Genomic DNA, 25,974 nt, shown 5'->3' with positions numbered 1-25,974 from the left:
AAAAGATCGAGGGTGTGAAACAAATTGGCTCACACAGGCAGTTGTATATGTATGGACCACCTGGTGGACAATTCCCTGGGCAACCCGTTGCCAATGCTCTAGAAACTGATATGGAAGCAATATGCGTGGCGTGTATTTGACGGGAACTAGCGCGATGCGGCACACACTTGCAGCCCGAGAGGGCCAAGAAACAAAAAAAAAAGGAAAGAAAAAAAGAAAGAAAACGGGATAGACCAAGAACTCAAGAAGCTCGGATTCAGCAACGTCCTCGCTTCGAAGTTCATCACATCCTTTTGGGTTTGTTATTGCAATACATATCAAGTCCAACTTGCCTGTCAATATCTTTCCATTCTCTTCGGCATGCTTTTCTTCCATTAGTAGGTCGGAGTATCCGGGCCATGCTGCCCAAAGGATCAACGCTCGCACGCCGCCGGGGGGCTGGTTCAGTTCGGTGTCTGGGCGACAATATGCACGTGGAATTCAGGGGGGAGCCCGGCGGGGTCAGTGAGGTGGTCCACCTGCAACTTGGAAAGGAAAACGCGGGGTGAAGCCAGGCCCGAGATCCCGTCTGTTCATCGGTTTGGGCCGGGCAAGGTGCAAGATTGGCCCATATTGTATTATCAAGTCACTGACACCTCAATTGTGAGGAAGAATTTTATCATCAACTGAGCTGGATCGTCTACCCCCCCAAAATGTCTGCATCAACTGCCAAGCTGTCATGTGCAAAGACTACAGCACACCCTCGGTAATTTCCCCCTCAGTCGATGGCCCTGACAAGGCTATTTTAATACGTGAAGCACGGAATGTCACAGCACATGCAGCTCATGATACACATCCACCTACGTGCATACGTACCAAACAAGACAAAAGCAACATGCCCATTGTTTCGCAGATCCTCGCCGTTCTTTCTATGGTCTCTCCGACAAGGTATCCAAAAGCCCAGTGTTTGAGCGAATCTTGAAGTGCAACTCTAAGCTTGAGAAGCGACCATCACAATCCTCCCCTCGAACTTGGGTTTAATCGCCCGTGTCCAGCTAACCTCACCCTCGCTGTCCTTGAGCCCCTCCACGCAGTCCTTGCCATCATCAACACCCGCAATACGACACCACTTCCTAAAGAACTTGCGCATCACCCTCAGCTCCCTGTCAGTGTCTCTGACTTCGGTCCGGTGTACGTCCTCATCCGGTGACTCTTCGTCGGACGAGTCGTCTTCTGCGTGACCAACCAAGGGGCTGACGCTTGATCTCCTTTCTCGGAGTTTGGCAGGTGTGAAATAGTCCCATCCCTTGTGCGAGTTGTTGGTGGTGTCGCCGTGTTTTCTCCTGTCTCCTGGCTGGCGGGTCTCGGTTGGTGACGCTGGCAAAGTGGGACAGCTGGAGGAAGTCTCTTGTACCACCTTGTCCCTATTTTGATGTCCTGTTAGTTTTCTGACGGCTCTGCGCGTCCGAGTAAAGGGGGAAACAAACCAATGTCTTGCCAATGATGGACCCCATCTGGCCCACTTGTTCATGACGGTCAGCGCCATAAAATACTGCCTCAGCATCGCTGAGATCAAGATGCCGTTCTCTTCCGAAACAACCTCCTCGCAATCACCACCCTCGGATTGGATCAGCAAGGCTTTGTACCCATCCTTTCCTCTGGCCATATACCCTCTAGTAGCCATGACATAGACCTTCTCCTTATCCAGCGGCTGACCGCCAATCTCCACCCTCAACACCCTCTCCCCCACCGGCAGCGAAGGGTCAAACCTAAACTTGATATTCGACACCTGCGGAAACCTCCCCTCCAGCGCCGGGTACAAACTCACCCCGTTCTCCAGCGCGTCCCAGATATTCCTCCCCGCCGCCTTGATCACCACCACCGGATCCTCAAACGGGAAACAATCCGTCACATCCTTCACCCTAACCGGGCCCGGCGAGTAGATTTGATCCCCCCTTATCGTCCCCGCCGCCATCAGCGCACAGTCCGCCCCGTAATGCCCCCTCATGATATCACAAACCCAATTCCCAATGTTCGACTCTCTCGTCCTCACAGTCGTAAACCGCGCATCCAACGGCTCCGCCGTCCACCCAATCGGCTTCTCCAGACTCTTCTTAAGCTTCGCCGTCAAGCCCTCGACCAGCTTCTCCGTCTCCTGATCCTTCTTGATCGCTCGTACAATGTCCCTCCGAACAATATCCACGTCCCACTTCTTGGCCGTCCCTTCCAGGTCCTGATTCCGCCTCAGCTCGATATAACTCAGCTGTTTAAAATCCGCCCCTGATCTCAGCACATGGGTCCCGTTGATGTAACTATGCGCATAAAAGTGGTCGTGCCCGCCCAGAATAAGATCAATCATGCCCCCTCCCAGATTCCTCGCAAGCTTGTTGTCGTTTGGCTCTCTTTGATGAGTGAGCGCGATAATCACGTCAGCGCCTTGCTCCTTCAGCTCCGGCACCAGCTCCTGCGCCACCTCACTGGCCGACCGGTAAACGATATCAGGCGGAAGGGAGTTGATCGTGTCCAACCACTCCCTTTCCCCGAGACCGATCAGCCCAATCTTGATCCCGTTTGACGTGGTGATCATGTGGGTCTTCTTCGCGTTACCCAGTGGGACCCCTTCGCCCAAAGCAGGATCAAGGACGTTGGCGAGGAGCCAGGGGAAGCGGCACTTGGAAGATAGATAGCGAAACTGCCTGACCCCAAAATCCAGGTCGTGGTTCCCCACGCAGGTGGCGAGGGTGCCGATGTTGTTCAGGATGGGGACCATGTGGGAGCCTTTGGTGATGGAGGATTCAAGAGAGGGGTTGAAGACGTCCCCCGAGAACAGGGGGACGAGGTCGGGGAGGTTGTTGTTGGGCTGGGGCGGGCAGCGGTATTCTTTTACTACTGTCATGAAGCGGGAGACGCCTCCGGCGGGTTCGGCTGAGGAGGAGTCGAGGTGGTAGACATCGTTGTAGTGGAGGATGCGGACGTCGGGGGGGTCATTGACCGTGTCACGGCCCGAGGCAAAGGTGACGGTTGGTTCGGCGGTGGGGGTGTGAGATGCACTCATTTTGCTGGTGATTGGCCAAGATCAGATGAGTATGCCTTGACTGATGGGTGGTAAGAATGCTTCAGTACAGTACAGAGGGGGATGATGTCAGAGGGGTAAAAGCAGAGCTCATGGGGAGGTTGTTAAAGGGAAACGGAATTCCCCGGTGTGGTGTGCTGTGTGCCCGAACAGACACACTCTGCAGCGTGCGGTGAGGGATCGGAAATGGATGGCGGGGTCGTTGATTGGAGTAAGCAGAACACAAAATCGCACAAGCCATGTCAAGAGACGACCCAGTAGTTTACACACATGCTGAGGATGAACTGGTGATCAGATCAGCTCAGATCAGATCCCCACATCCCCAGGTACACGCGGTCAACACTGTCAATGGATAGGCGCGCCCTTGGGTTGGTGGTACCTAATTGATTTATCCAATTGACCCCACCACGGAGCTTGTTATAGTGCGGGGCATTATTGACTCGATGGTCTTCCACAAGACACAGAAGCTCAGCGTATGTACAACATGTCTCCAGATCCAATTGTTCGTCACGCTAGACGCGAGGGTATGTTTCCCACCGATTGCAGCTGTTCCAGCCCGGAATACACCGTCACACAAGCTTGGTATTGACTGGCACAACACAGATGTTCCCGCCATCCTCGAGCTGATCCGTGAACTCGCCGATTATGAACACGAGCTCAGCAGCGTCGAAGCCACCGAGGAAAAACTACTATGTACCATCGCCTTTGCCCCCTCCTCGTCCACATCTACCGTTCCTGCTGCCGACGAAACCGAGTCGACATCCTCAAACAAACCAGCCCGCTGCCTGATCCTCCTGAGCCCCCAAGGCATTCCCGCTGGTATCGCGCTGTATTTCTACAACTATAGCACCTGGCGCGCCCGCCCCGGCATCTACCTCGAAGATCTCTACGTCAAGCAGAGCGAGCGCAAAAAGGGGTACGGCAAGAGACTGCTAGTCGAGTTGGCCAAGGAAGTCGTGGCCTTAAAGGGAGGGCGGCTTGAGTGGAGTGTGCTCAAGTGGAACGAACCCTCCATCAAGTTCTACGAAAGCATTGGCGCCAATATGATGAGCGAGTGGGTTGGCATGCGTGTTGACGGCGAGGGGTTGAATAAGTTGGCAGCACTTTTGGACTAAGAGAGCCTTATCGTGCCGATTTCCGTCCCCTCTTTTTTGGGCCCTTGGTTTTGTTGCTGAGCGATGCGTCGACTGGCAGGGACTCAAAAAATTCCATCCCAGAGGTTGTTGCTGTTGGAGCCTGGAAAGGTGCCCTCGCCCAAGTGACACGATAGCCACCCCTTTCTGGGTCCCGCGTCCCCTTTGCAGTGAGGAGCCATATCGACTTGACGAGACGTTTCCAGAATTTGGCTGTGTATATGTGACGGTCCACTGGCTGGGTGTTCCCGTGTGGCGTGTTCTCATCCAAAGCCCCGCTGAGCAACCTTTGCTTCTTATTTTGTGCAACATCAACCAGGCCAACCGGCCTCGTAGCGTAGAGCTGCCATTTCCACTCGCCTGCTTGCGCGTCGGCATCTCCTGCCAAACTCTTCGCGGCAGACCTCCGAGAGGGTACATACCATCCGGCCTCCTCAAATTTCCCTTCGGCCACCAGAGCAAGCCTGTCCCATTCGGATTCTGGCAACGGAGGAAGTACTCGGTCGGCCAGGCTGGCATAGAGCTTCCTGACCTTCGTTCTCGCCACCTTTTCCGGGAACGGATTGCCGTACACATTCTCCTTTGGGATATCCTTGTCTGGCGAGACGGCGTGCTTGGGAAGCAGGGGCCCTCTGGGAGAGGATGGAAGACTTGTTTTTGCCTGGACCTTGGCAAATGCAAGAAGGGCCTCGGTATCCCACCCATCCAGCCAGTCTGGATCCCTATCAAAGCTCCACGCTCGGGTACCGCTCACTTGTGCTTCCAGTTCCTCGGTGGTAGCTGGGGGCGGGCGTCGTACCAGATTGCTAAAGAGGTCCCGGCGTCGACTGCCAGTGCGGCCAAAAGCTTTGAGCAGAATCTTCTGCATCCGGTTCATGTCTCCGGCATTGGCAGCGCGCAAGACTCGGAGCTCATGATGGGCATCCTTGAGCTTCTTTCGAAGGCGGCCATTGTCAACGTGGCCCTTCTGATATCGACGGAAGCGGTCCTTGATCTGGTGATCGACATGTGGACGGGCCAGCGAAGGCAGGTATGACGATTCGCGGAGGAGCTGTCGATAGAGGCCAAGAGTGGTCGTTGGAGGGGGTAATTGAAGTGGTCGGGACATGTTGCGGAGAATCAAATCACCCAGGCTCCCGTGCCATGGCTAGCTGATGAAGCAGGCAGTGAGTGCTTCCACTGCTGTGCATAGGAGAAGAGTTGGGAAGAGGTGCCGTCGAAAAGAATGATGGTCTCCAGTGGGAGCTTGGACCACCTGGAGTCGAGGCTCAACGGGTGCACGGTTAAAAAAAAGGCAAGAAAAACACAACCTGCAAGGTAACAAAGATAAAGAAAGAAAAGAAAAAAAGAGGATGGTCTGTGCGGCTGGCGCGTGAAGTGTGCGGCGCCAAGACGTGGCCCCACCTCGCTTCCGAGTAATTGAAGGGCACGCGACGAGAACAGAGGGCGCGCAGCAAGACAAGGCGCGAAAGAACACGAAAATCACACGTCTTAATTGATTAGGAACTCTATCCGTATCTTTGCTCCATACTTTGCTTCAACTACTTGGACCAACTGCTTGGTCTGTCGCTATATTGTACGATCTCTCCTCGACGACCCACCACCGCTCGCAACAGACGGCCGATTTCTCTCCTCCCTCTGCCCTCCTCCCTCTACCCTCCTCCCTCTGCCCTCCTCCCTCTGCCCTCCCCCCCCTCTCTCGAGAATATCGACGACAACCACCACGACATCACACTTAGGCATATCTTTAATCACGCCCCATACATACATAATATCTTTACCGTATCGTATTCTTCCCCGGATGGCCTGCTGAATGGCCTCGGCAACCGTCGCAACCTCTGTCGCTGCCACCTCCCATCGCCCGTCCTTCTCTGGGCCCGCCTCCACCGCTCTGATACCCACTCCCACCCCTCCACCTCCCCAGACTGCTGCCACTATGCAGTTGTCACAACAGATGACCGCCTCGCAGCAGTCTCACCAGTACCCCCAGCCCTCCTCCCAGCAGCCCTTCTCCATGAGCCAACCCTCCTCCCAGACTCTCAACTTGCAGTCTTCCTATCGCCAGTATACCGACCCAGCACCACAGCCCGCTGAGCATGTTATGCCCATATACTCGGTTAGTCTTGGATCCTGAATTCCCTTCCTGGTGTGTGGACAGCTACTAACTCTTTCCAGGCTCTCTACTCGGGTGTTGGTGTCTACGAAACCGAAGCCAATGGCATCACCGTCATGCGCCGTCAGAGTGATGGCTGGCTCAATGCGACACAGATCCTAAAGGTGGCAGGGGTGGAAAAGGGACGCCGGACAAAAATCTTGGAAAAGGAGATCCAGACGGGCGAGCATGAAAAGGTTCAGGGTGGCTACGGGAAATACCAGGGCACATGGATCCCTTTTGAACGCGGTCTCGAGGTTTGCCGTCAGTATGGCGTCCATGAGGTGCTCCATGCACTTCTCACCCATAAGCGGGGCCAAGATGGAGGAAGCGCCCCCGATGTCGACACGCCAACAAAAGAACAGGCCATGGCTGCCCAGCGGAAGCGTCTGTACAACGCAAGCTCTCAGGAGAGCCGCGGAGGTGGTGTTCAACAGGGTGGCACATTCTTCAAGAGCATTTCGTCGACCGCATCCCATGCTATCAATGCTATTAGCAAAGCCAGGTTCGAGTCGCCCGCTCCCAGAAATCGCAACCCTCCGTCTCGCGCTCCCAGCTTCCAACGCCAGCCGTCCATGCAAGATGCTGGTGACTTCCCACCAAACTCCCAGCACAGTTTTGTGTCCAACTATGGGGCCCCCGAATCTGCCTTTGGTTCTCAAGAGACACAGCCGGTGGTCAACGAGACGGTCGAGCCTGCGCGCAAGAGGCAAAGAATTCTCACACCCGCTCACAGCTTTGGAGGGCTCACCCCGACATATCCAAGTATGAACCCCTACGCCGAGAACTTTCCCGGGTCACCCACCGAGCCGAACGAGTCGTTCATCTATTCCCGGAACGAGCCGGAGTATGCTCCTGGTCCGCTGCGTCCGCTGCCATACGAAACAGCTCCCGAGGCCGAGGCAAAACGCAGCATGCTGATGCAGCTGTTCCTCAACACGGCCGGCCCTGACGAAAACCAAAAGAGCATCCTCCGCAACATGATCCCGCAAGAACTTGACGGTCCCATTGATGCTCAGAGCAACACAGCCCTCATCTGGGCTGCCACTCTTGCCCGGATGCCGCTCCTGAGAGCCCTCGTGGAGGCGGGATCCAGTCCATTCCGTGTGAACGCATCCGGAGAAACGGCCCTGATGAGGGCCTGTAATGCCACCAATTCCATGGAACACGGGTGCTTCCCCGATCTTCTGGACATCCTGGGCGGTACCCTGGACGTGAGAGATGACAAGGGCAGGACGGTGCTGCATCACATTGCCCTCGTCAGTGCGGTACAGGGTAGGAATGTATGCACCCGGTACTACCTTGAGAGCTTACTTGAGTGGGTGGTCCGCCAAGGGAGCAATCCAAGCAGTCAGAGCCAGACTTATGGAAGCAACGGGCTTGCCTCGTCAAGAATGAACATTGGTCGGTTCATGGGAGAGATTGTCAACGCACAAGACAACCGAGGTGACACAGCCCTGAACGTGGCAGCACGTGTGGGCAACCGAAGCATCATCTCACAACTCATCGAGGTTGGCGCAGACCCTGAAATCGCCAATACCGCCGGTTTACGTCCCTTGGATTTTGGCATTGGGCTGGCACATGGACACTCCGCCAGTGGCGAGACCGGGGAGAGAAACGCTCCTCAGGGGTCGAGACAGAAGAGCAGGGAGAATAGCGATGAGGTTGTCAACTGTGGGTTCATTTCCTTGCCTCGTCATGCGACATCCTTACTGACTCAAACCTCAGCCATCTCTCATCTTATCAACGAGTCAACCTCTCAGTTCCAGGGCGAACTCAAGAAGAAGCAAGACGCTATCGACGCGCTTCACGGATCTTTGCGCACAACCTCGGCCCAGGTTGGCGAGGCTCGCCGCAACCTAGAAGCTCTTCAAGAGAAGCTTACTGCCCAGCAGCTCGCCCGTCAAAAAGCCTCCAACCTTGCGCTGGCCTGTGAGGAGGAGGAAATGGGACTTCGTCAACTCGTACAGCAACACCGTGTCTCCATCCACAATCTTGGGCCTGAGCAGGACTGGGCAGCCGAACTCAGGGCGGTTCTCACCGAAGCAAAGCAGCAAGCAGCCGACGACACCGGAGTGGACGGCCACCTCGCCGCCGACGCGGACAAGCCACATCCCGCTGCTCGTCTCCCTAGTGCCGCCGTGTTGCGTGCCAGAATCAGGGCGGTTCACGCCAGAGGGGAGCAGACACGACACATGGTTGGTAGACTGAAAGCGCGGAGCAAGCAGCGGGAGCTGCAGTACCGGAAACTTGTCTCACTCTGCACACGCCGGCCAGAGGCAGAAGTCGACCGGCTGCTCGAAACTTTGACGAAAGCCGTCGAGTCGGAGAAGGGCGAGCTTGAACTTGGAAGAGTCAGGAGATTTCTTGGCGGGGTTGAGGGTGTCGTTGCTTGAATATTTCTACACGTTGTCATTGGGAAGTGGTGTTCTCTTGCTTGCATTAGGATTGGCGTTGAGGGAGGATACTTGGCCTTGTCCATTGTCACACATACTGTCATCGGAGTCTTGGATGACTGTCACTATGGACAATTATTCTGTGTTCTTTCGGTTGGTCTTGTCGAACGGTCTGTTATTCAGGTCGAGTCTCTTTCTCTATCATTATACCACACTTCTTACCGCCATTCAGTATACCACACACACCAAGCATGGCGCGTTGGCTTGCAAAGTTGATATTCGATAGAAGCTTTGGGAACCGAGGGGAATCAGATGCTTGGCCGTTATATATTTACCAAATATTGAACATGATACATGTACCTACCCATATGCATGCTGCCGTACCCAAAATTTGATGCATCGAGGCCAGGTTTTGCCTGAATGATCTTTTCATCGGCGCTTCGCGCGCTGCCAGTGCAGCAACAGCAAGCCGACGACTCGCTGACAACGTTTCTGGTTCAACACGAGTTCAGCCGTACATGCACCCCAACGTTCGCAAGACTTTACGGGTGTCTGAGTCGACCGGTTGCACTCGTTGCTCTCACAGCGTCTGTTGCTGGCGCACTCTCACTCGACCTGCGGGTAGAGCCCTGCGGCATCGGTCACGGCCATCTTGACAGGACTCGCGCTTGTGGTTGGATATGTCTGTCTGAGTACCATGAGGAGGTATGACGGGGTGATGAGGATGGCGTCGACGAATAGTAAGCCAATCAGTGCTGTGTGTCATGCGCTTCCTGAGAATGAGGAGGAAGGGCATTTGCTCTTTGTGCAGTGGGGGGGTAATTGCTATGAGTGGGGGGTTAGGCAAGTGTGCCTTTACAACGGCGCCGGAGGATGTTAAGAGGCCTGAGGAGGGGGTGGTGTACAGATAACACAGATGTTTGTTGGGTCTGACTTGATGCCTTCTTCACACACGGCTACTTCTCATTTGAGCCAAGGTACCTATCAAACTTCACACTTCATATATCTCGAGCTTGGAACGAGCCTCCCTATACTCCCGCTCAATACCCTCAACATGCTTGCTCGACCGGGGCCTGATCTCGCAGGGAAACGGCAACGGGCTAGAGTTGAACCCGTCCGAAAAGGCAAATCTTTTCACTCATCAGTTCCTTTCTTGCAGACCTCTGATGGGGGGAAGGGAACACTCACATGTCAACGTCGATCTCTTTGCCGGTCTTTTCATCCTTCGCAGGCTTCACATCAAACCCCCACAGTATCCTTGCAATGTTGATACTGACGGAGGCCTGGCCGAGGTGCATCCCCGGACAAATTCTCCTACCCCACCCAAACGCGCTGTGGCCGGTTGTGCCGGGGTAGACTGCTATCCTCTCCTTGTTCAAGAAACGCTCTGGGAGAAAAGTGTGGGGATCAGGGAAGTCCTTTTCATTGAGGTGGACTGTTATTGTTAGTATGAACTCTGTTTGAGAGACTTCAGCAGAGAAGGAATACGTACTACTCCACAAAGGCGCGATGATGGTGCTCCCCTTCGGGATGTACATCCCCTTGTACCAGTCATCTGCCGTGGTGGCGTGTGGGGTGCCACCCAAAACAGCGATGGGTCTCCAGCGGAGGGTTTCGGAAACGATGGCGTTGAGGTAGGGGAGATTCGGCAGGTCGTCAAACGTGGGCATCCTGTCTCGGCCAACAACATCATCGAGCTCAGCTTGGGCTTTTGGGATGAACGAATGTCCGAATTTGACACAAGCAAGCATGAACGACGCCAAGGATCCTGCGGACTGTTGTTTGTTTTGTTTGGTTAGTCTTGAGGGGAAAAAGGGGGCTGGTTCAGAGGTAACAACATACCGTCTCCACGCCAGCTCCAAAAGGTGTTCCTGCCGTATACGCCACCTCCAGGTCGGTCATTCCCAGTCCTTTTTGTTCATCCAATAAGTGCTTGGCGAAACAGTCCGGCAATCTTCCCTCGGCCATTCGAGACTTGACATCGTTCATCAACGAGGTGTACATCTGAACGTCCTTTTCCCTTTGTTCCAACACCATTCTCTTCCAAGGGGCAAGAACGGCGGGAACGTACTTCAGAGCAGGATAACGCTCGACTGCATATTTACCTGGAATACTGTCATGCGATCAGCTAACTGAACCTGTTCGTAGGTGGGATAGGGGAAAATTACTTCACCAAAGTCAACCTCTCCATCGCCAACCTGTTCATCTCAACCACCTCGTCCTTCCTCACGTCCGTCACCCTCCTCCCGTACGTCACCATGACAACCACACTGGCCGCATACCGCTCCATCCACTCCCTAAATCCTTCAGGTTTGTCGAGCAGCTCTTTCATCAAGACTTTGCTCTCCAGGCTCTGAATCCACCTGTACTTTTCTGACTGTCTCGCCATGAACCCGCTATGAAGCAGCTTCCTCCATCTTCTCCAGAAATCATTGTACCCAGCCATCAGCCCTCGCAAGTTGTTGGAGAGCAGCTCCTGGCCCATGATGAACCGTGGGCGGCTGGAGTAGATGCTCCCTTTGCGCTCGAGGAGGTCCCATGCTGCTTGAGCCGAACCTAGAAGGATGGTGGGCGTGGGGCCGAGTTGGAGGTAGACTACGTCGCCGTATTGTTGGTGGAGTTCTCGGAACCAGAGCCAGGGTTTGGAGATGCCTGTTTTGAGGGTTGGTGGTGAAGGAGGGAGTGAGGAGCGGTGGCGGGAGAGGTGATAGTTTTGTTTCAACTGGTTGAGTTAGCAGGATGAAACCATGTGCAAGCGGAACAGATGCTGAAACTCACACGTGGATAGTTGAGGATGAAATATGTGATTCCTAACCCCAGGGCTACTGTAATGAAGACTGTTGATAGCATCTTGAGATAGTCAAAGGTACATCTCTCCTCACCAGCCATTTCGAAAAAAAAAGAAAAAAAGAAAAAAAACCTTGACAACAAAAGAGTGTTGGGCCCACGACTCGAGACGTTTCATGTCGTAATAAGCAGCTGAACGCACCGCAATTGGATGCCATTCCCCCTCATTCCAACACTGCCATCTCGGAGATCGGATGTGTATACCGACGGCGAAATCACAGCTTCCACGGTCGTCAAATGCCGGGTAAATGAATCCATTTCCCCAGCGTGAGCTTGCCCGCATTCTTGGCGGCAAGCTTGAGTGGTGACCAATTGGGGGTTTTTTTCCTCCATGAAGCTACTCCGCACGCCGGGAACCGGGTCATGCCACTCTCACTTGTCTAAAGGATGTCATATTCAGCCGTCTTATCATTCATTTCTCATAAACACCATGTACCTGGCAGCTATCTGTGAATTTCCATATCTTCATAATTAGATCGTAACCTTGACCACCTGTCCTCCGGTCAGATTTCCGGCTACAGCACCTCCTGTTCCAACATAAATGTGACCCCCGTCAAGGCCCAGGGCAACGGACGTGGGCGTCCTCAATGTGATGCCCGTATTTCCAGTTGCAACACCCCCAGGCCCGAGAACAATTGTCTGCGCAGTGGTCCCGTTGTTGTATCGCTTCACCTTGAGCAACGACCGATCCTGCCAGGCAATATAACCATCCGCATCCCCATCCACCACCAAGTCATCCAGCGAGTTCGTAAACCCAACAGGATCATCGCTTGTCGCCGTCATCAACACCTCCACACTCCCGACTTTATGGCCCAAACTGTTGACCTTGAACCGTCCGTAAACCCCCCTCGCACTATTGGTGAAATACACCCATCTCTGCCCGCCGTGCCGCTTGAGAAACAGCCCGTTCACCCCCGTGATCCCCAGAGACCCGCTCACGTTTGCCGGGTCCCCAAACAGCAACGGGTCCGCAAAAGCGACGCTGCTCGTCCGGGTGACGGTGTCGACCCTCAAGATCCTCCCGCCCCGGGAGTCGGCGCTGAGAACGACGTTCCCCACCGCCACGAGCCCGTTCGCACTAATGACCCCGGGAACGGGGATTGTATCCACCACCGTCGCGCTCGACGCGTTCCACCCCAGCGACACGACGTACACGTTGACCGTGTTGTTCAAAAACTCAAAGTTGTCCCCGAGGATTCCAGCGGTGACGGCGTAGCGGTTTGCGCCGGATAACTTGGCGATGCCGGTCTGGGAGGTGGAGTTGGGGAGGGTGGTCACCACCGAGACGGAGGAGGTGACAGGGTTGAGGATGTGGAGCGGTGAGTTGGTGTCTGGGCCGAAGTGGACAAAGGAGGTGAGGAGGAGGCGGGCGTCGGGGAGGACGAGGAGGTTCTCGATGAAGATCGGGTTGGTGGGGGGGAAGGAGAAGATTTCTGTGGCGATGTGGGAGAGGCCACGGAAACTTCCTCCCCTGGCGGCGGCGGCAAGGGGGAGGAGCGCGAAGAGAAATCGTGACGGCTTCATTTCTCCTCCTTCTGCTGTGGCCGAGAGGGTGAGAGTGAGGATGAGCTATCTGGAAGCCAGGTGTAAGCCGCAACGCTGTTATATACCCCAAGTTGAAGGCATCATCAGTACCATCCGTGAGGCTATTGACAGGGGCTGGGGGGGTCCGCTGTAACCCCTCCCCAGAAAATGCAACCAACGTCCCACCTCCCTAGCCTAGAGTAAGATGGTGCGGGCTCGGCTTTGGCATGGCAGACGTGCCGAAACCGCTCCCAGAACTGCAGAAGAAGCGGGAAACGTGCAGTGAATCCCACGGTGAGGGGGTAGTCTTCGGTACGTCTTCTTGGGAAGGGTTTAGTGGGCGTTGAACTAGAGCTGCTGCCAAGGCAATAGGCACTTTGTAGTGTAGCCTTGGTTGGCTGCTGGAGCCACAAATCATCCGGGTGCCGAAAGAAAAGCAAAAGAGACGGAAAGGGGGTTAGTCGGACGTAAAAATAGAGTCAGGTAACGGTGATTGACATGATTATGAACACATGTGAAGCCTTCTTGTGATGAGAACTTTCACAGGACCACCTCAATGCAAGCCCTTTTCAAACCCTGAAATAGCACATTCCAAGCACTCTTGATTCGATCAACCTGCGTACCTATCCCAGCTTCGTACCAACATGAAAGCACATGATGCCCAGGTATACACTGTGAGCATCATCTGTACTCTGGACGCCCACCCTTCCTATGCGCCAACCCTTGAGTCGGTCTGTTGTTGCCCACCACTGTCACCGACGTATCATCTTCCCCCTCATCCTCAGCCTCAGACCTGTCATCCTTTGCCACCCCAAGAACAACAAACTTGTAGTGTTGCTGTGCGTTGGGAGATGAAGGTCTAGCTCAGAAACAGTTGGAATATTCAATCAGAAGAAAATAATACATGACTGCCCGCCTAGGTAGGTAACTGCCTCATGTAAATCCGCTTTGATGTGCGAATATCACCCTGATCGTGGCCCGGGCCAGAACTGACCTGGGGCATTCGTCACCGAAGGGGTAGGTATGCTAGCAGGTTATTAGTATATGGGACGCAGTCATTTCTTCTAATGATAAGAAGCATGTGATGGGCGGATATGCACGGCAATTCCCTTACTATCATTACCCCACTTAACTCAAGTCAGGAGGGTCAAAGTCGGAAACACATCCTAAAAAGATATCAGAACTTGGGATGCAGCGCTCCATCACGGGAGCAACTATCTTGGGTTAGGTAATTCACCTCCCCAAAGTCTGCGGTTGCTTCCTGCTCCTTGGGCCAACTATTTCAAGCACTACATGCGGCTGTTTTCCCCTCTCGACAACCTACTACATTGAACTCATCAACCAACACACACTCCACAACCTCTACGCCCAAGATGCGCTTCGCCATATCATTCGGGGTCCTTGCCCTTGCCATCATTGCCGCTGCTGCTCCGGCTCCAGCTCCGCAGGACCAGCCTCCTTGCGTTAAGCTTCCTGAGGCTTTCTGGACCTGCATCTCAGATTGCCTCTACAAGATTTGCGTCAACGTCCCCGATGTTGTTCAATGTAACAAGGACTGCGATGCCAAGTGCAGTACGCCTTCTCACTCCTGCTGCCTTTACTTATGCATGTTCTAACGGTGTTGACAGAGGCCATCGACGCTCCCGACTGCGAGCCTGGTCCCCACTAAATGGACGGTGCATGTGGGCACATATATGTTTAGCCAAGGCTATTCACAATAAGAGGATGCTTTCTATTGCGAGGAATGATTAGATAAGCGCGGGCTACCGCCGCACCTACCTATAGAGTTGCATAGGTATCACAGAGAAGATCACTCTTCATCGATAATTACACATGAGGTATGAGGTAGTGAAATTCATGGTATTTGTGTACTTGAGCTTGCTCATATCCTTCATGTGTAAATGCACCATGAGAAGTGGGGAAAATCACCAGCGTTTGCAGTTTATTTTGGCAGTTGCATACAGTTCTGTTGGAGGTGGGGCTCGGGTGATGCAGCTAAGGTAGAAATGGTGACATCATTTTGGGTCCACTGCTCAACTGAGCTTTGTGTAGGTAGGTGTTTGCATTCATTCTAGGTATCTACCTCGTGTCCAGCTCACTTCAGGATTTTGCACCAAGCAGAGAAATAACCATAATGACATTGTACAGCCTCCTATTGCACCTCTTTATACTCATTGGACCCTTTGCTGCTGGGGCAATTGTTATTGTCAACGAGCAGCATCCTCTCCCGAAGACCGGTAATAGTATCTGGAACACCCAAGACGATGTACAGAAAGCGTACGATATGTTTGACCGCTTGCTCCTAGATGACCAAACTAACGTGAGGTACTACACCGTAGGCTCCAGGATGCCGAAATCATCCCTACTGGTAAGTTTATATTATCAGAACTCATGTTGATCACCAGGGTAGATGCTGAGCTTCACCATAGTCATTGACGATTTTCTTCCTTCACTTTTGATGAACGCCACATGGTCTTCCCATCATCACACTCACGCCGACCTTGGCAACACCCTCGAACCTTCCCTGCTCGAATCAGCCCCTTCAGTGAAACTGATGGCATCCAAGCCTACCCTCTGGAAGAAAGGCGTTACTTACGTTATCGCCATGACGGATCCGGATGCTCCATCGCGCGATGATCCGAAATGGTCCGAGTTTTGCCATTGGATCGCAATAGGCGTGCCGACCTCATCTGGGATTAGCCCTACCTTTTCTGATGAGATCATGGGGTACAAGCCTCCATCACCGCCCGAGAAGACTGGGAAACATCGGTATGTTCTGTTGGCATTTGCCCCTGCCAACGGTACTACTGAAAAGCTGCACTTGTCGCGGCCGAGTGCAAGAAAGCATTGGGGATATGACGTTGGCAATGATGGAGACAAAGACACGAAAGGGGTGAGAGAATGGGCTGCAGAGAATGGGCTTGTTCCTGTTGGTGAGTCATTTTTCCAACCAAAGTACGCCATATATTACCTGCCACAGCAGTCGCTCATGATATCTTTTAGGTGCCAATTTCTTCTATGCTCAAAACAAGAAGCACTGAACCAGTGAGGGGTTTTGATTACCTCAGTATTCGGAAGCGTAGCCGAGCTTGAGTGGTCTTTTTTCATGTTGAAGGGTTGCTCGGCTGGCCGCGGCTTGCTAGTTTGTGAACACAAACCCCTTTCTAGCCGACTGGCGGCGTCCCCACACCGGGACATGGGGCACTGTGAAGAGTCCGCCCTTTGGAATACAATCGGTATCACGTTATTATCCAAGCTATGCACGATGCAAGTCCAGTGTGGAGAGATGTGGTACCAACTTGGCCCAAAACCGTTGACCGGGCAAGTGGGGGTGTAGATCAGTCGAGGATCCAAGTGCAAGGGTTTCACTATTTGACGTCGAGTCATCCTTGACTCATGACAACCAATCCATTTGACGAGTTATTAGGGCATGCTTATTATATTGTCCACCCTGATCTGAACTGCTTCATTCCTAGTACTCCGGGCATCCCAGTCAACCACCAAGTCATCATGGGCGACACCACTTCAGAGTTACCCACATGCGGCCGGACCAGGTCTGAACCTGTCAAGTTTGGCCGCGCCCTTCGCGACTCTGAATTCTTGTTCGATCCTTCGTACCGCAATCTCAACCACGGTTCGTCCATCTCCCGGTCTTTGCTCCTCCTTTTAGCCAGACTGCAAACAATCGACTTATTGACACCGTGGCAGGCTCATTTGGCACCATCCCCTCCCACATCCGCAACTTGATGAGGCAATATCAAGACCAAGCAGAAGCGAAGCCCGATCCCTTCATCCGATATACATACCCTCAGCTCCTCGATGAGTCCCGCGCTGCCGTGGCCAAGCTTTTGGGTGTCCCAACGGAGACATGCGTCTTTGTGTCCAACGCCACCATGGGCGTCAACACGGTGCTCCGTAACATCGTGTGGAACAAGGATGGGAAAGACGAGATCCTGTTCTTTGAGACTATCTACGGCGGGTGTGCAAAGACGGTGGATTATGTGGTGGAGTACAACCGTGGATTGGTTCACAGTCGATGTGTGCCCATTCTATACCCCTGTCCAGACGGGGATATCGTTGAGAACTTTGAGAAAGCGGTGCAAGAGGTGGAAAAGGAGGGGAGGAGAGTCAGGCTGGCGCTATTTGATGTGGTCAGCTCGAATCCCGGGGTCCGGTTCCCTTTCGAAGCCATCACTGCTTCATGCAAGAGGCATGGGATTCTATCGCTCGTTGATGGCGCGCAGGGGATAGGCATGGTAAAGCTTAATCACCTCGGCGAGGTTGATCCAGATTTTTTTGTGTCCAACTGTCACAAGTGGTTGCATGTGCCGAGGGGTTGTGCAGTCTTTTACGTCCCTTTGAGGAATCAAGGACTGATCAGATCGACGGTGCCGACTTCGCATGGGTTTGAGGCGGCTGAACTGCAGGGTGGGAACTTGAGAAGGGTGAACCCGCTGCCGCCCAATGGGAAGGGCTATTTCGTGAACGGCTTTCAGTTTGTGGGGACGGTGGATAACGCGCCTTACCTGTGTGTCAAAGACGCGATCAAGTGGAGGGAAGAAGTTCTTGGTGGTGAGGTGAGAATTAGAGACGAGCTGATCAAGATGGCAAGGGAAGGGGGCAGGCTGGTGGCGGAGGCGTTGGGAACTGAGGTATTGGATAACAAGGAGGGAACGATGTCTGCATGCGCCATGACCAATGTGGCGTTGCCTTTACCGGCAGAGGATATCGAGGCAAGTGGAGAGGAACCAGCAGTTCATTCCTACGTCCTCGGCACGCTCATGGAGGAGTATCAGACTTTTGTAGCAGTCTTTGTCTTTCAGGGAAGGTGGTGGGCCAGGCTCAGCGCGCAGGTTTACCTTGACTTGCAGGACTTTAAGTGGGTTGGAGGAGTGTTGAAGGATGTTTGTGACCGGGTAGTGAGAGGTGAGTACAAGAAGAGCAAGGTACCTGACACTTCTGTGTAGTGGTTTTATTGGGTAACCTATCCAGCCTGAAGCTACGAGTCTAGGTATTCTACAGCAGTTTTGCCTTTGTCCGATTGGCCCAGTCTTTTAATTCCTGAATCTTCTCAACATGCATGGGTCCAATCACTTCCACCTGGTGAATGTCTTCATCCGCCGCCTGTAGACTGTGACTGACGACAGCAAGTGCCGAGTCTTTCCAATGCTGCAGTCCACTGTGGTGATTCCTGACAAGGACCCAGAAAAAGAAAACCAGTGTAATTAGCTGCACTGCCAGCGGGAGAACAAGCCATGCCCACTCAACCTTGTAGTGAACAATAGAGTAGACACTAATACCGGTAGCGGTTACATCGCTGGTTGACCGCAACTGAAGAGTCATGCTCTCCGCCATTCTTTCAAATCTTTCAATGACAAGTTGGTCAGTGATGTCACCTCCGAGAAAGGCATCCCCCATGCCGGAAGGCCGATGAATCCGACTACGATCGGGCGGCTCGCCTGCATAAAGCGTGCCCATGAATCGTGTTGAGGTGAAAAGCAAAGTGAGGGCCCCAATGTCTGCCAAGGACACCTTTAATGGAATTGTCGTTGTGGAGGAATCCACCACTGTGTCAAAAACACCGATGAACCTCCCGTCATCTTGTCTTTCTACAACGCCAGACTGAAGCCGAATCAACTCTTCCTTTCCGATCGTGAGTTTGCTGTCGGATACAGAGATATCGGAATAGCGATAGGCGACAAGGCTGAGGTCACATTCGGTAACCTGCATCTTGCTGCTGACGAGTTCAAAGTTGCGAGGATCCAACTCTGATCGAAATACAGCCATGCGAGCAATAGTGTGACCCACAGTATCACCAGTCCAGTCGAATGGAGAGGTATTGATGTTTTTGATCTGGTGCCAAAGGAGGGACTTGCTTGCAACAACAACAACGGGTTGGTACGAAGTGAACGAGAAGCGGGTGTCCAATGTGACATTTCCCGGTGTCGTGATATTTATACCTCGAGGGGAACCTTCGATGGTATCGTCCCACCCTGAAGCACGCAGAGTTGCTTCTGTGACATTCGCACAATCGCTGCGAAAGCCTAGCGAGACATAGGGCTTGCTCGCCCCGGGATCTGGCCATGTGCAGTTCGAGGTACAGTTGAATATAGCAGGGCCATCAAGGTTGAATAACCCTCTGTAGATTGCACCCTGCATCGGGCTGTCGGCAGTTGCAGCTTCAACTTGGAAGGCACTTGGCAAACTGGCGTCAGCACCACCGCCGGCGGCAAAGTTTGGACGCCCACTAGCGATGTACTGATGAGCAAGCCCAAATGAGGCCTTCCCGTCGTCACTTGGCACATCCCACTCGGTAAGCTGGACCGTCTGTTGATAGAATGGACCGACGGCGAGTGACAGGATCATGGCAATAGCACCTAAGCTCGCCAGTGTCTTCATCCTCTTCACTAATAGCTCCAGGCATTTCCACAGGGTCCCTCTGCTGGTCCCGTCCAACAGATCCAGATCAGCCAACGAACGATTCTTGGCCTTGAAATACACCCATTTGTACTGGCTGATAGCACTGCCGAGGACGAGCGTGGTTGTGGCGTTCGCAGCTGTCGCCAATATAGACAACGTCGTTGGAAGGCTGATGATTTCCGCAAGTTTGCTTTTGTCGGTCCAGTCGGTAATCGGACGCCTGTTGAATGCACAGAGAATAGCGATGATGGCGACTGAGCATCCAATAGTGACAACCATAGACACTACTTCTAACCACCAGGCGTGCCACCAGGCCTGACTCTGAGCTAATCCGGTCTCGTGTTTCTCTGGGCCTTGGTTAAAGGTATAGGCCTCCGTCACAGCCACTTGTGGCTCGCTTTTGGGTTGGTGTTCGGGGTTGAATGGATCGTACTCCATGCTGTTGAGTAGATAAGGTAGGTAGAGACAATGACACGCAGTTCACTGATGATGTCTGGGAGGGCTGGAAGGGGATAAGAGGAGGGAATATTTTCGTTCGGCCGCAAGGATTTTGCCCCTTGCACAACATGAAGGAAAGATGTGATTGATCGCCGACGCTAGCTACCAACAGCAGCATATTGCTGTGGATTGGTCATCTTGACCCACTATAAGCAAAACTATTACCTTAGCAGTAGGACCTGAGCCACTAGGTCTGGCCTTACCGTGCTATTTGGAAACCCTCCCTCGTATAATAATAGAATTAACGTAATTATTTACTTTATTAACTTTAACTTATAAACTTATTAAATAAATACAAAATAATGTAATAATTAGTTTACGGAAATTTATTTTAATAAGTCTTTTATTAATAATTTTATTACTTAAAAATTAATTATTAAGCTTAAAGTCTTAATACTTTTATAAGCTATTAAAAAACGATATATAAATTTCGTTTAATGTAAAAGTTAAATATTTAATCTATTAATAATAATAGTATTTTACTATAGTATAATAATATTTAAATAATTCGGTTTATTATAGTAAATATTAATATTTTATAAACAAATTATAACATATCGACATTCATAATTATTAATTTCGTAAATAATAATAAAATATTGTTGAGATATGTCGTCGGCAGGCTAGTTGTATGCCTTCCAGGTAGGTCGGAAGCAATTACCTGAAGACTCTGGGGTTCTTGGACTGCGAGGTACGACGGTGTGAGGTGGCACCGAAGGAAGGCAAGTATAGGGAACTATGCCCTGCAAAAGTGTAGTAAACTAGTATATTGATTTTGACTGTTTAACTTGAACTTAAGAAAGAAAAAGATTATTCCAAATACACTGGAAGGGGAGTCTTTTATAGGCATCCAAAACCTCTTTTTCCTCCTTATTAATCCCCATAACTTCTACCGGTTTAGTTAGCTATAGTAGCTTATATAAAAACTTTATAGTTCCTTATGACCGCTGTGGGCGTTATAGGCGCTGTGGCTTAAAGCCTTTAAGTGCTATAAGCCACGAGAAAAAATATACTATAAAATCCACAAATAAGTACTGTATTTTAATACCCCCTCTATAGCCGTAATGCGTGGGTAGCTAGAACGGTCTAGTGAGATTTAAGAGCTCTATGAATCTATTAAATAGAGCTGCCGGAAGAGCTTTAGTGAGCCCATTAGCTAGTATCTTCTTAATAAGTAGGTAAGTAATAGTAACCACTCTAGTAGCTATAGCTTCCTTAACCCTTTAGAATTTAATAAGTATATATTTTGTTCGGCGATTATACTTGCTGCTATGGGTAGTAGTAATAGAGCCTTTATTATTATATAATAGGGGGGTAGGCTAGTGGATAGGCCTACCGATTTTCTAGAATAATCCCCTGAGCCACATAGCTTCCTTAAGGCCCTCTATAAGCCCTATAAACTCGGCTTCCAGGGTACTAAAAGAGACCGTAAAGGCTTTTTTAGACTTCTAGTTAATAGGTCCTTTAATAAGTATAAATAACTAACCGTATATTAATTTAATACTAGTTTTATACCTAGCTTAATTACTATCCGTAAACCTAATAGGTATTAAATTTTTATTCGAGTCGTAACTAATAGCTAAATCTATAGTAGTATATAGGTAAAAAAGAAGGGATTTAATAGCCTTAAGGTATATTAAAGTAAATACTTTTAGGTACTATAATAGCTACTAAATACTAAAGGCTATATTAAGTTTCGTTTGGACTATAGTATATATAGTAATACCGATTAATTACTAGTAAAGGTACTACTTTATAAGTATTATAGGGCTTCCAGACTTATTATTATATTCTGTAAGCCCTGGGTTTAAAGGAAAAGGTATAGACTTAATACTAATATTAAAGTATTTAACGGCTTCGTTAATATAGACTTTTTAGTAAAGCTAGAGGTAACGATTTAGCTTATTACGTTCGATTTAAATACCTAAAAAATAGCGAGCCGGGCCGAAATCTTTAATATCGTAATAATTACCTATTATTTTCTTTAAGGTCTAGAGTTATAAATACTATAGGCTTATAAATAAATAATTATTAATATAATTAATAAAAAAAATTATATAATTTAAATAAAAGTAAATAATTATATTTAAAATTAATAGCTTAAAACCCAATACCCGGGCCATTATAAAAACCTTTTATTACTATAAATAGGACGCTTACTTAAGGCTATAGAAAAATTTTTTTAAAAGTATAATTTAATTTTCTATAGGGTCCTAGCTAGCTCTCTTAAGCAGGGTTATAGCGGCTAAATTACTATAAAAAAACTCGGTTAGGCCCTACGGAAACTCGATATATATATCGAAATTAGTTTCCGAATTTAAAAAGGTTTCTACGAAATTTATTTATTTAATATCCTAGTCGAATACCGTAATAATAACTAGTATAATTCTTTAGGTTAGAGGGCTTATAGTAAAAGCGTAGGTCTATAGGAAATTAATTCCTAAAGTTTATTAGAATCCTTAGGTAACTAGCCGTGCTTTATACTTTACTATAATACCTTACGGGTTTTTTTTTTCCTTAAAGACTTAACGATTAATAATTAATTACTTTTTAGCCTTTAAGCGGTTAATAAAATAAAAGGTTTTTATTATAAAGAACTATTATATTTCTATAAATATTACCTATAACTATTAGTCTTTATTAAGGTGCTTTAGGATTTATTTAAAGGTATTAAGCTTTAAAGATATAACCGTAGGCTAAATTACTAAGGTTTTTAAGGACCTAGAGATTAAGTAATTAATAAATTTAATATAATTTATTTCGTCGATAGGCTTAAACTCTTTACGTTACTCCCGAATCGCTTAAGGTAGTAGGATTTTAATAGTAATAGAGGGTACTAAAATTCTAAGATCCGGTATTTAAATAAGGTTTTTTACAGGGGTCTAAATATCTAGCTTATCCTTTAAGTCGTTAAACCGGTTTATTACTTTTAGTAGGTTAATAGGGTTCGGTAGCCCTATAAGCTAGGTTTTAGGGTCTTCGTAAAACTTTATAAAGTTAGTCTAAATAACTTTATTTAGGTTTAAGTAAACCAGGTAGGTTTAGTAGTTAAGGATTGTAAGGAGCTAGCTTTTAACTCCTCTAAGCGCGAGCTTCTCTCTTAAAACCCGGCTCTTAGTAGGGATATATACTATAACCTCGGTACTAATAGCTTTATAATTTAAAAGGCTAAGCCTGTAAGCCGGTTAGTTAGGAAGTAATTTATTGTAGAAAAGTTAATAAGGCGTGAGTTCTTTAGAGGATTGTGCTATTTTATTAATAATTTCGACTATAGGTTAAATAATATGGCCCTAAAGAGTAGGCGGGAGGCCTAAAGCGAGTACTATAGCCTTTAATCGGTTAAGAATAATATAAATAAAATACTTTATTAAGCCGTTTTGGTTAAGGGTTTTAGGATTTAAAGTATTAAAGCTAATACTTTTTTTTACGAGATAGGCCTTTAAAGGTAAGATTTCTTTTCCCCCGTCGTAATAGAAGTGCCCTAAATATTTATAGAAGGAGTTCTTTAGGCCTTCGATTATTAAGCGGGCCTTTTAAGTGGTATTTTTTTTTAACCTTAGGGGCCGAACGAAGCGATAACGGGTCTTCCGATCCACTAAAATAAGGGTGTAGGCTTTCTTCGTAAGTGGAAGAGGCTTGATCGAAATAATATTTCCCTTAATCCGGCTTAGGGTAAATAGAGGGTCATTAACGGCCTGCCTGGAGGGCCTACGAAGGATTTTTGCGGTATTATAGCTCTTACAAATAAGATCCTTAGGCCGGATCTTCTATAGGTTAGGCATTCCTTCGGTGATTAGAGAGGTTTTTTTTAGAAGGGTAAGGCTTATATAACCTAACCGTATATGCTAGAGGATAGTAGCCTCGATGAGTACTACTAAGGGTTCCTTGGAAGACTCTTTGGAAGGCCTTACCGGTAGAATAACTAGCGTTTAATCCCTAACCCCCTCTGGAATTTCGGGGGCTTTAGATTCCTTAAAGATCGTAAGAATCTTAGAGTCCTTTAAATCACTAGAATTTTTAGTGTAAGCGCTATAGTTATATTAGTAGCTGTGCTTTCCGGGGCGGCTCTTTCCTTTAACTTTTAAAAAGAATCCGGATTTATCGAAGTCGAGTAGGGCAATAAGCCTCTTATTAGTATCGAAGATCTTTTAGTAAAATAAGGCTCCTTTAGAATAATAAAGGTGCTTTTTATTTATAATATTTAGTAAGAAATTTGGAATATAGAGGGTTTTAGAAAGCGAAATTATAGAATAATAGGCCCTTCCGTTCTTAATTCCGGTATAGAAATAAACCTTTATAGTACTTTAGCCTACTGGGCTTATAGGGCCGCCCCCTGTTTGAACCGAGCTTGGGTTTTCGAGTATTAAAAAGTCCGTGAAAAGGCTTCTTTCGTTATATATATAAACGGTAAAGCCGGTATCGAAAAGCTATGCGCCTCAAAGGCCCTTATAAGCGTAAGTTATAGGGCTTCCTTTACTGAAGGAGGGATCTTCTAGGATATTATAGAATCCTATACCAAAATCAAAGCCCACTAGGAAAGAGACCTCTATAGTATCCGCTAGGGGCGAGGAGTCTTGTAAGGAATATTTCTTAAATTTATCCTTTTTCTTTTTTTTCTTCGAGCCTCCCGAGCTCTTTAAACCCCCTAAACCCCCTAAACCCCCTAAAGATCCAGAATTTTTAGGCTTATCCTTAGGAGATTTATTATCCTTTTAGGCCTTAAAGTACTAAGACTGTAGGGCTATAAGAGTTTAAGTAGCCGAAATAGTTAAGTTCCGGGTTTCTATAAGAAGGTTATTCTAAAAAAAAGAAAGACTAAGTAGTCTAGCCGGGCCCAGGTACGTTTAATAACGAATTAGGGCTCTATAGCGCTTATACTACTATAAAAAGCTATATTTTAAAGTATTTAAATAATAATTAATTTAGTTAGTTTCCTAGATAATTATATCTAAGCCCTTAAGCCGAGAAATAAGGGTATTAATTTTAGCGTTAAATTCTATTACCGTAAAAGAGTTATTAAATTTTAGTAAGTAATAGGATTTATAAAGTTTATCCCGAATAACTGGCTAAGCTAGGGTATATTATATTTATAGGTGTAGGAAGATAGTAGCCGGAGAGTCTTTTGCTTTAATAGTTTAAAGGGGACCCTACTAGAGAGTATTTCGGATAGTAAGGACTAGGTAAACCTTAAATATATCCGTTAGGGTATTAATAATTTCGGTAGGCTTACTAATAAAGTCTAGGATCCCTATAACCCTTAATTAAATAATAAAAGCTTAAATCTATTATCGATAGTTATTAAGCTCTAAAAGCTTATCTTTCTTAGTTAATTAGAAGGTTTACTTACTAAAGTCCTTTACTAAAAAAATAATAGCTGTAGGTAGAGTAAGAGGTATCGATAATAAGGAAGCGGAGGTGGGTGTAGCCGAAGGTGCTAGTATAAGGGAGTCCTTTAAACGAGGTACCGAATTTCTAGTGGAAACCTATAACGTAATAATTTTTTTATTTTAACGAATAACTATATCTTTTAGCTTCTTTATAAACTTATTAAACTAGACTTTAAAATAGGCTTTTAATTAGGTAGCGATTTGCTAACTTAAAGCGGTCGGGTCGATACTTAAGGGTAAGTTAGGAAGGGGGGGGACGTTCCCTATCTCTTCGTTTATTATGGAAGACGAAGGCCTGGAAAGTAAGGCGTTAGTTAATAAATATAGAGCTAAGTATTTTAATTCTAGGGCTTAGTAGCCTATAAGAATAGGGCTTACGGTAAGAAACCGCTGTGGGAACGCAAAATAAAGGAACTCGCTAGAGCTTAAGTATAAGTCCGGGCTTATAACTTATTAAGATATGTCGTCGGCAGGCTAGTTATATGCCTTTTAGGTAGGTCGGAAGCAATTACCTAAAGACTCTGGGGTTCTTAAACTGCGAGGTACGACGGTGTAAGGTAGCACC

At 48.8% G+C, this 25,974-nt stretch overlaps 10 protein-coding genes across 10 annotated transcripts; 5 read left to right on the top strand and 5 right to left on the bottom strand.

Annotated features, from left to right (window-relative positions):
* Nucleotides 1-970: 970 nt before the first annotated feature.
* PODANS_3_280 (uncharacterized protein) lies at nucleotides 971-3,034 on the bottom strand (the record flags this gene model as incomplete). Its single annotated transcript, XM_001903251.1, has 2 exons — nucleotides 971-1,403; nucleotides 1,467-3,034. 2 exons carry the CDS (start codon nucleotides 3,032-3,034, stop codon nucleotides 971-973), a joined length of 2,001 nt encoding a protein of 666 aa, XP_001903286.1.
* Nucleotides 3,035-3,291: 257 nt separating this feature from the next.
* PODANS_3_270 (uncharacterized protein) lies at nucleotides 3,292-4,167 on the top strand (the record flags this gene model as incomplete). The annotated part of the gene is made up of 2 exons (XM_001903250.1): nucleotides 3,292-3,396; nucleotides 3,466-4,167. 2 exons carry the CDS (start codon nucleotides 3,292-3,294, stop codon nucleotides 4,165-4,167), a joined length of 807 nt encoding a protein of 268 aa, XP_001903285.1.
* Nucleotides 4,168-4,174: 7 nt separating this feature from the next.
* PODANS_3_260 (uncharacterized protein) lies at nucleotides 4,175-5,293 on the bottom strand (the record flags this gene model as incomplete). Its single annotated transcript, XM_001903249.1, has 1 exon — nucleotides 4,175-5,293. One exon carries the CDS (start codon nucleotides 5,291-5,293, stop codon nucleotides 4,175-4,177), a length of 1,119 nt encoding a protein of 372 aa, XP_001903284.1.
* Nucleotides 5,294-6,121: 828 nt separating this feature from the next.
* On the top strand, nucleotides 6,122-8,733 carry PODANS_3_250 (uncharacterized protein; the record flags this gene model as incomplete). The annotated part of the gene is made up of 2 exons (XM_001903248.1): nucleotides 6,122-6,283; nucleotides 6,361-8,733. 2 exons carry the CDS (start codon nucleotides 6,122-6,124, stop codon nucleotides 8,731-8,733), a joined length of 2,535 nt encoding a protein of 844 aa, XP_001903283.1.
* Nucleotides 8,734-9,724: 991 nt separating this feature from the next.
* On the bottom strand, nucleotides 9,725-11,583 carry PODANS_3_240 (uncharacterized protein; the record flags this gene model as incomplete). Its single annotated transcript, XM_001903247.1, has 6 exons — nucleotides 9,725-9,863; nucleotides 9,922-10,168; nucleotides 10,226-10,508; nucleotides 10,576-10,846; nucleotides 10,902-11,455; nucleotides 11,512-11,583. The coding sequence occupies 6 exons, from the start codon at nucleotides 11,581-11,583 to the stop codon at nucleotides 9,725-9,727; spliced, it is 1,566 nt and encodes a 521-aa protein (XP_001903282.1).
* Nucleotides 11,584-12,051: 468 nt separating this feature from the next.
* PODANS_3_235 (uncharacterized protein) lies at nucleotides 12,052-13,104 on the bottom strand (the record flags this gene model as incomplete). The annotated part of the gene is made up of 1 exon (XM_001903246.1): nucleotides 12,052-13,104. One exon carries the CDS (start codon nucleotides 13,102-13,104, stop codon nucleotides 12,052-12,054), a length of 1,053 nt encoding a protein of 350 aa, XP_001903281.1.
* Nucleotides 13,105-14,637: 1,533 nt separating this feature from the next.
* Nucleotides 14,638-14,825, top strand: PODANS_3_230 (uncharacterized protein; the record flags this gene model as incomplete). Its single annotated transcript, XM_001903245.1, has 2 exons — nucleotides 14,638-14,676; nucleotides 14,733-14,825. The coding sequence occupies 2 exons, from the start codon at nucleotides 14,638-14,640 to the stop codon at nucleotides 14,823-14,825; spliced, it is 132 nt and encodes a 43-aa protein (XP_001903280.1).
* A 413-nt stretch (nucleotides 14,826-15,238) lies between these two features.
* PODANS_3_220 (uncharacterized protein) lies at nucleotides 15,239-16,145 on the top strand (the record flags this gene model as incomplete). The annotated part of the gene is made up of 4 exons (XM_001903244.1): nucleotides 15,239-15,381; nucleotides 15,444-15,472; nucleotides 15,534-16,037; nucleotides 16,108-16,145. 4 exons carry the CDS (start codon nucleotides 15,239-15,241, stop codon nucleotides 16,143-16,145), a joined length of 714 nt encoding a protein of 237 aa, XP_001903279.1.
* Nucleotides 16,146-16,614: 469 nt separating this feature from the next.
* On the top strand, nucleotides 16,615-18,071 carry PODANS_3_210 (uncharacterized protein; the record flags this gene model as incomplete). Its single annotated transcript, XM_001903243.1, has 2 exons — nucleotides 16,615-16,738; nucleotides 16,813-18,071. 2 exons carry the CDS (start codon nucleotides 16,615-16,617, stop codon nucleotides 18,069-18,071), a joined length of 1,383 nt encoding a protein of 460 aa, XP_001903278.1.
* Nucleotides 18,072-18,120: 49 nt separating this feature from the next.
* PODANS_3_200 (uncharacterized protein) lies at nucleotides 18,121-19,962 on the bottom strand (the record flags this gene model as incomplete). Its single annotated transcript, XM_001903242.1, has 1 exon — nucleotides 18,121-19,962. The coding sequence occupies one exon, from the start codon at nucleotides 19,960-19,962 to the stop codon at nucleotides 18,121-18,123; it is 1,842 nt and encodes a 613-aa protein (XP_001903277.1).
* Nucleotides 19,963-25,974: the final 6,012 nt, after the last annotated feature.

This window comes from Podospora anserina, chromosome 3 (assembly GCF_000226545.1).
Source record: "Podospora anserina S mat+ genomic DNA chromosome 3, supercontig 1".
In the NCBI taxonomy this organism is placed as follows: domain Eukaryota; kingdom Fungi; phylum Ascomycota; class Sordariomycetes; order Sordariales; family Podosporaceae; genus Podospora; species Podospora anserina.
This window is presented reverse-complemented; position numbering and strand designations above follow the sequence as displayed.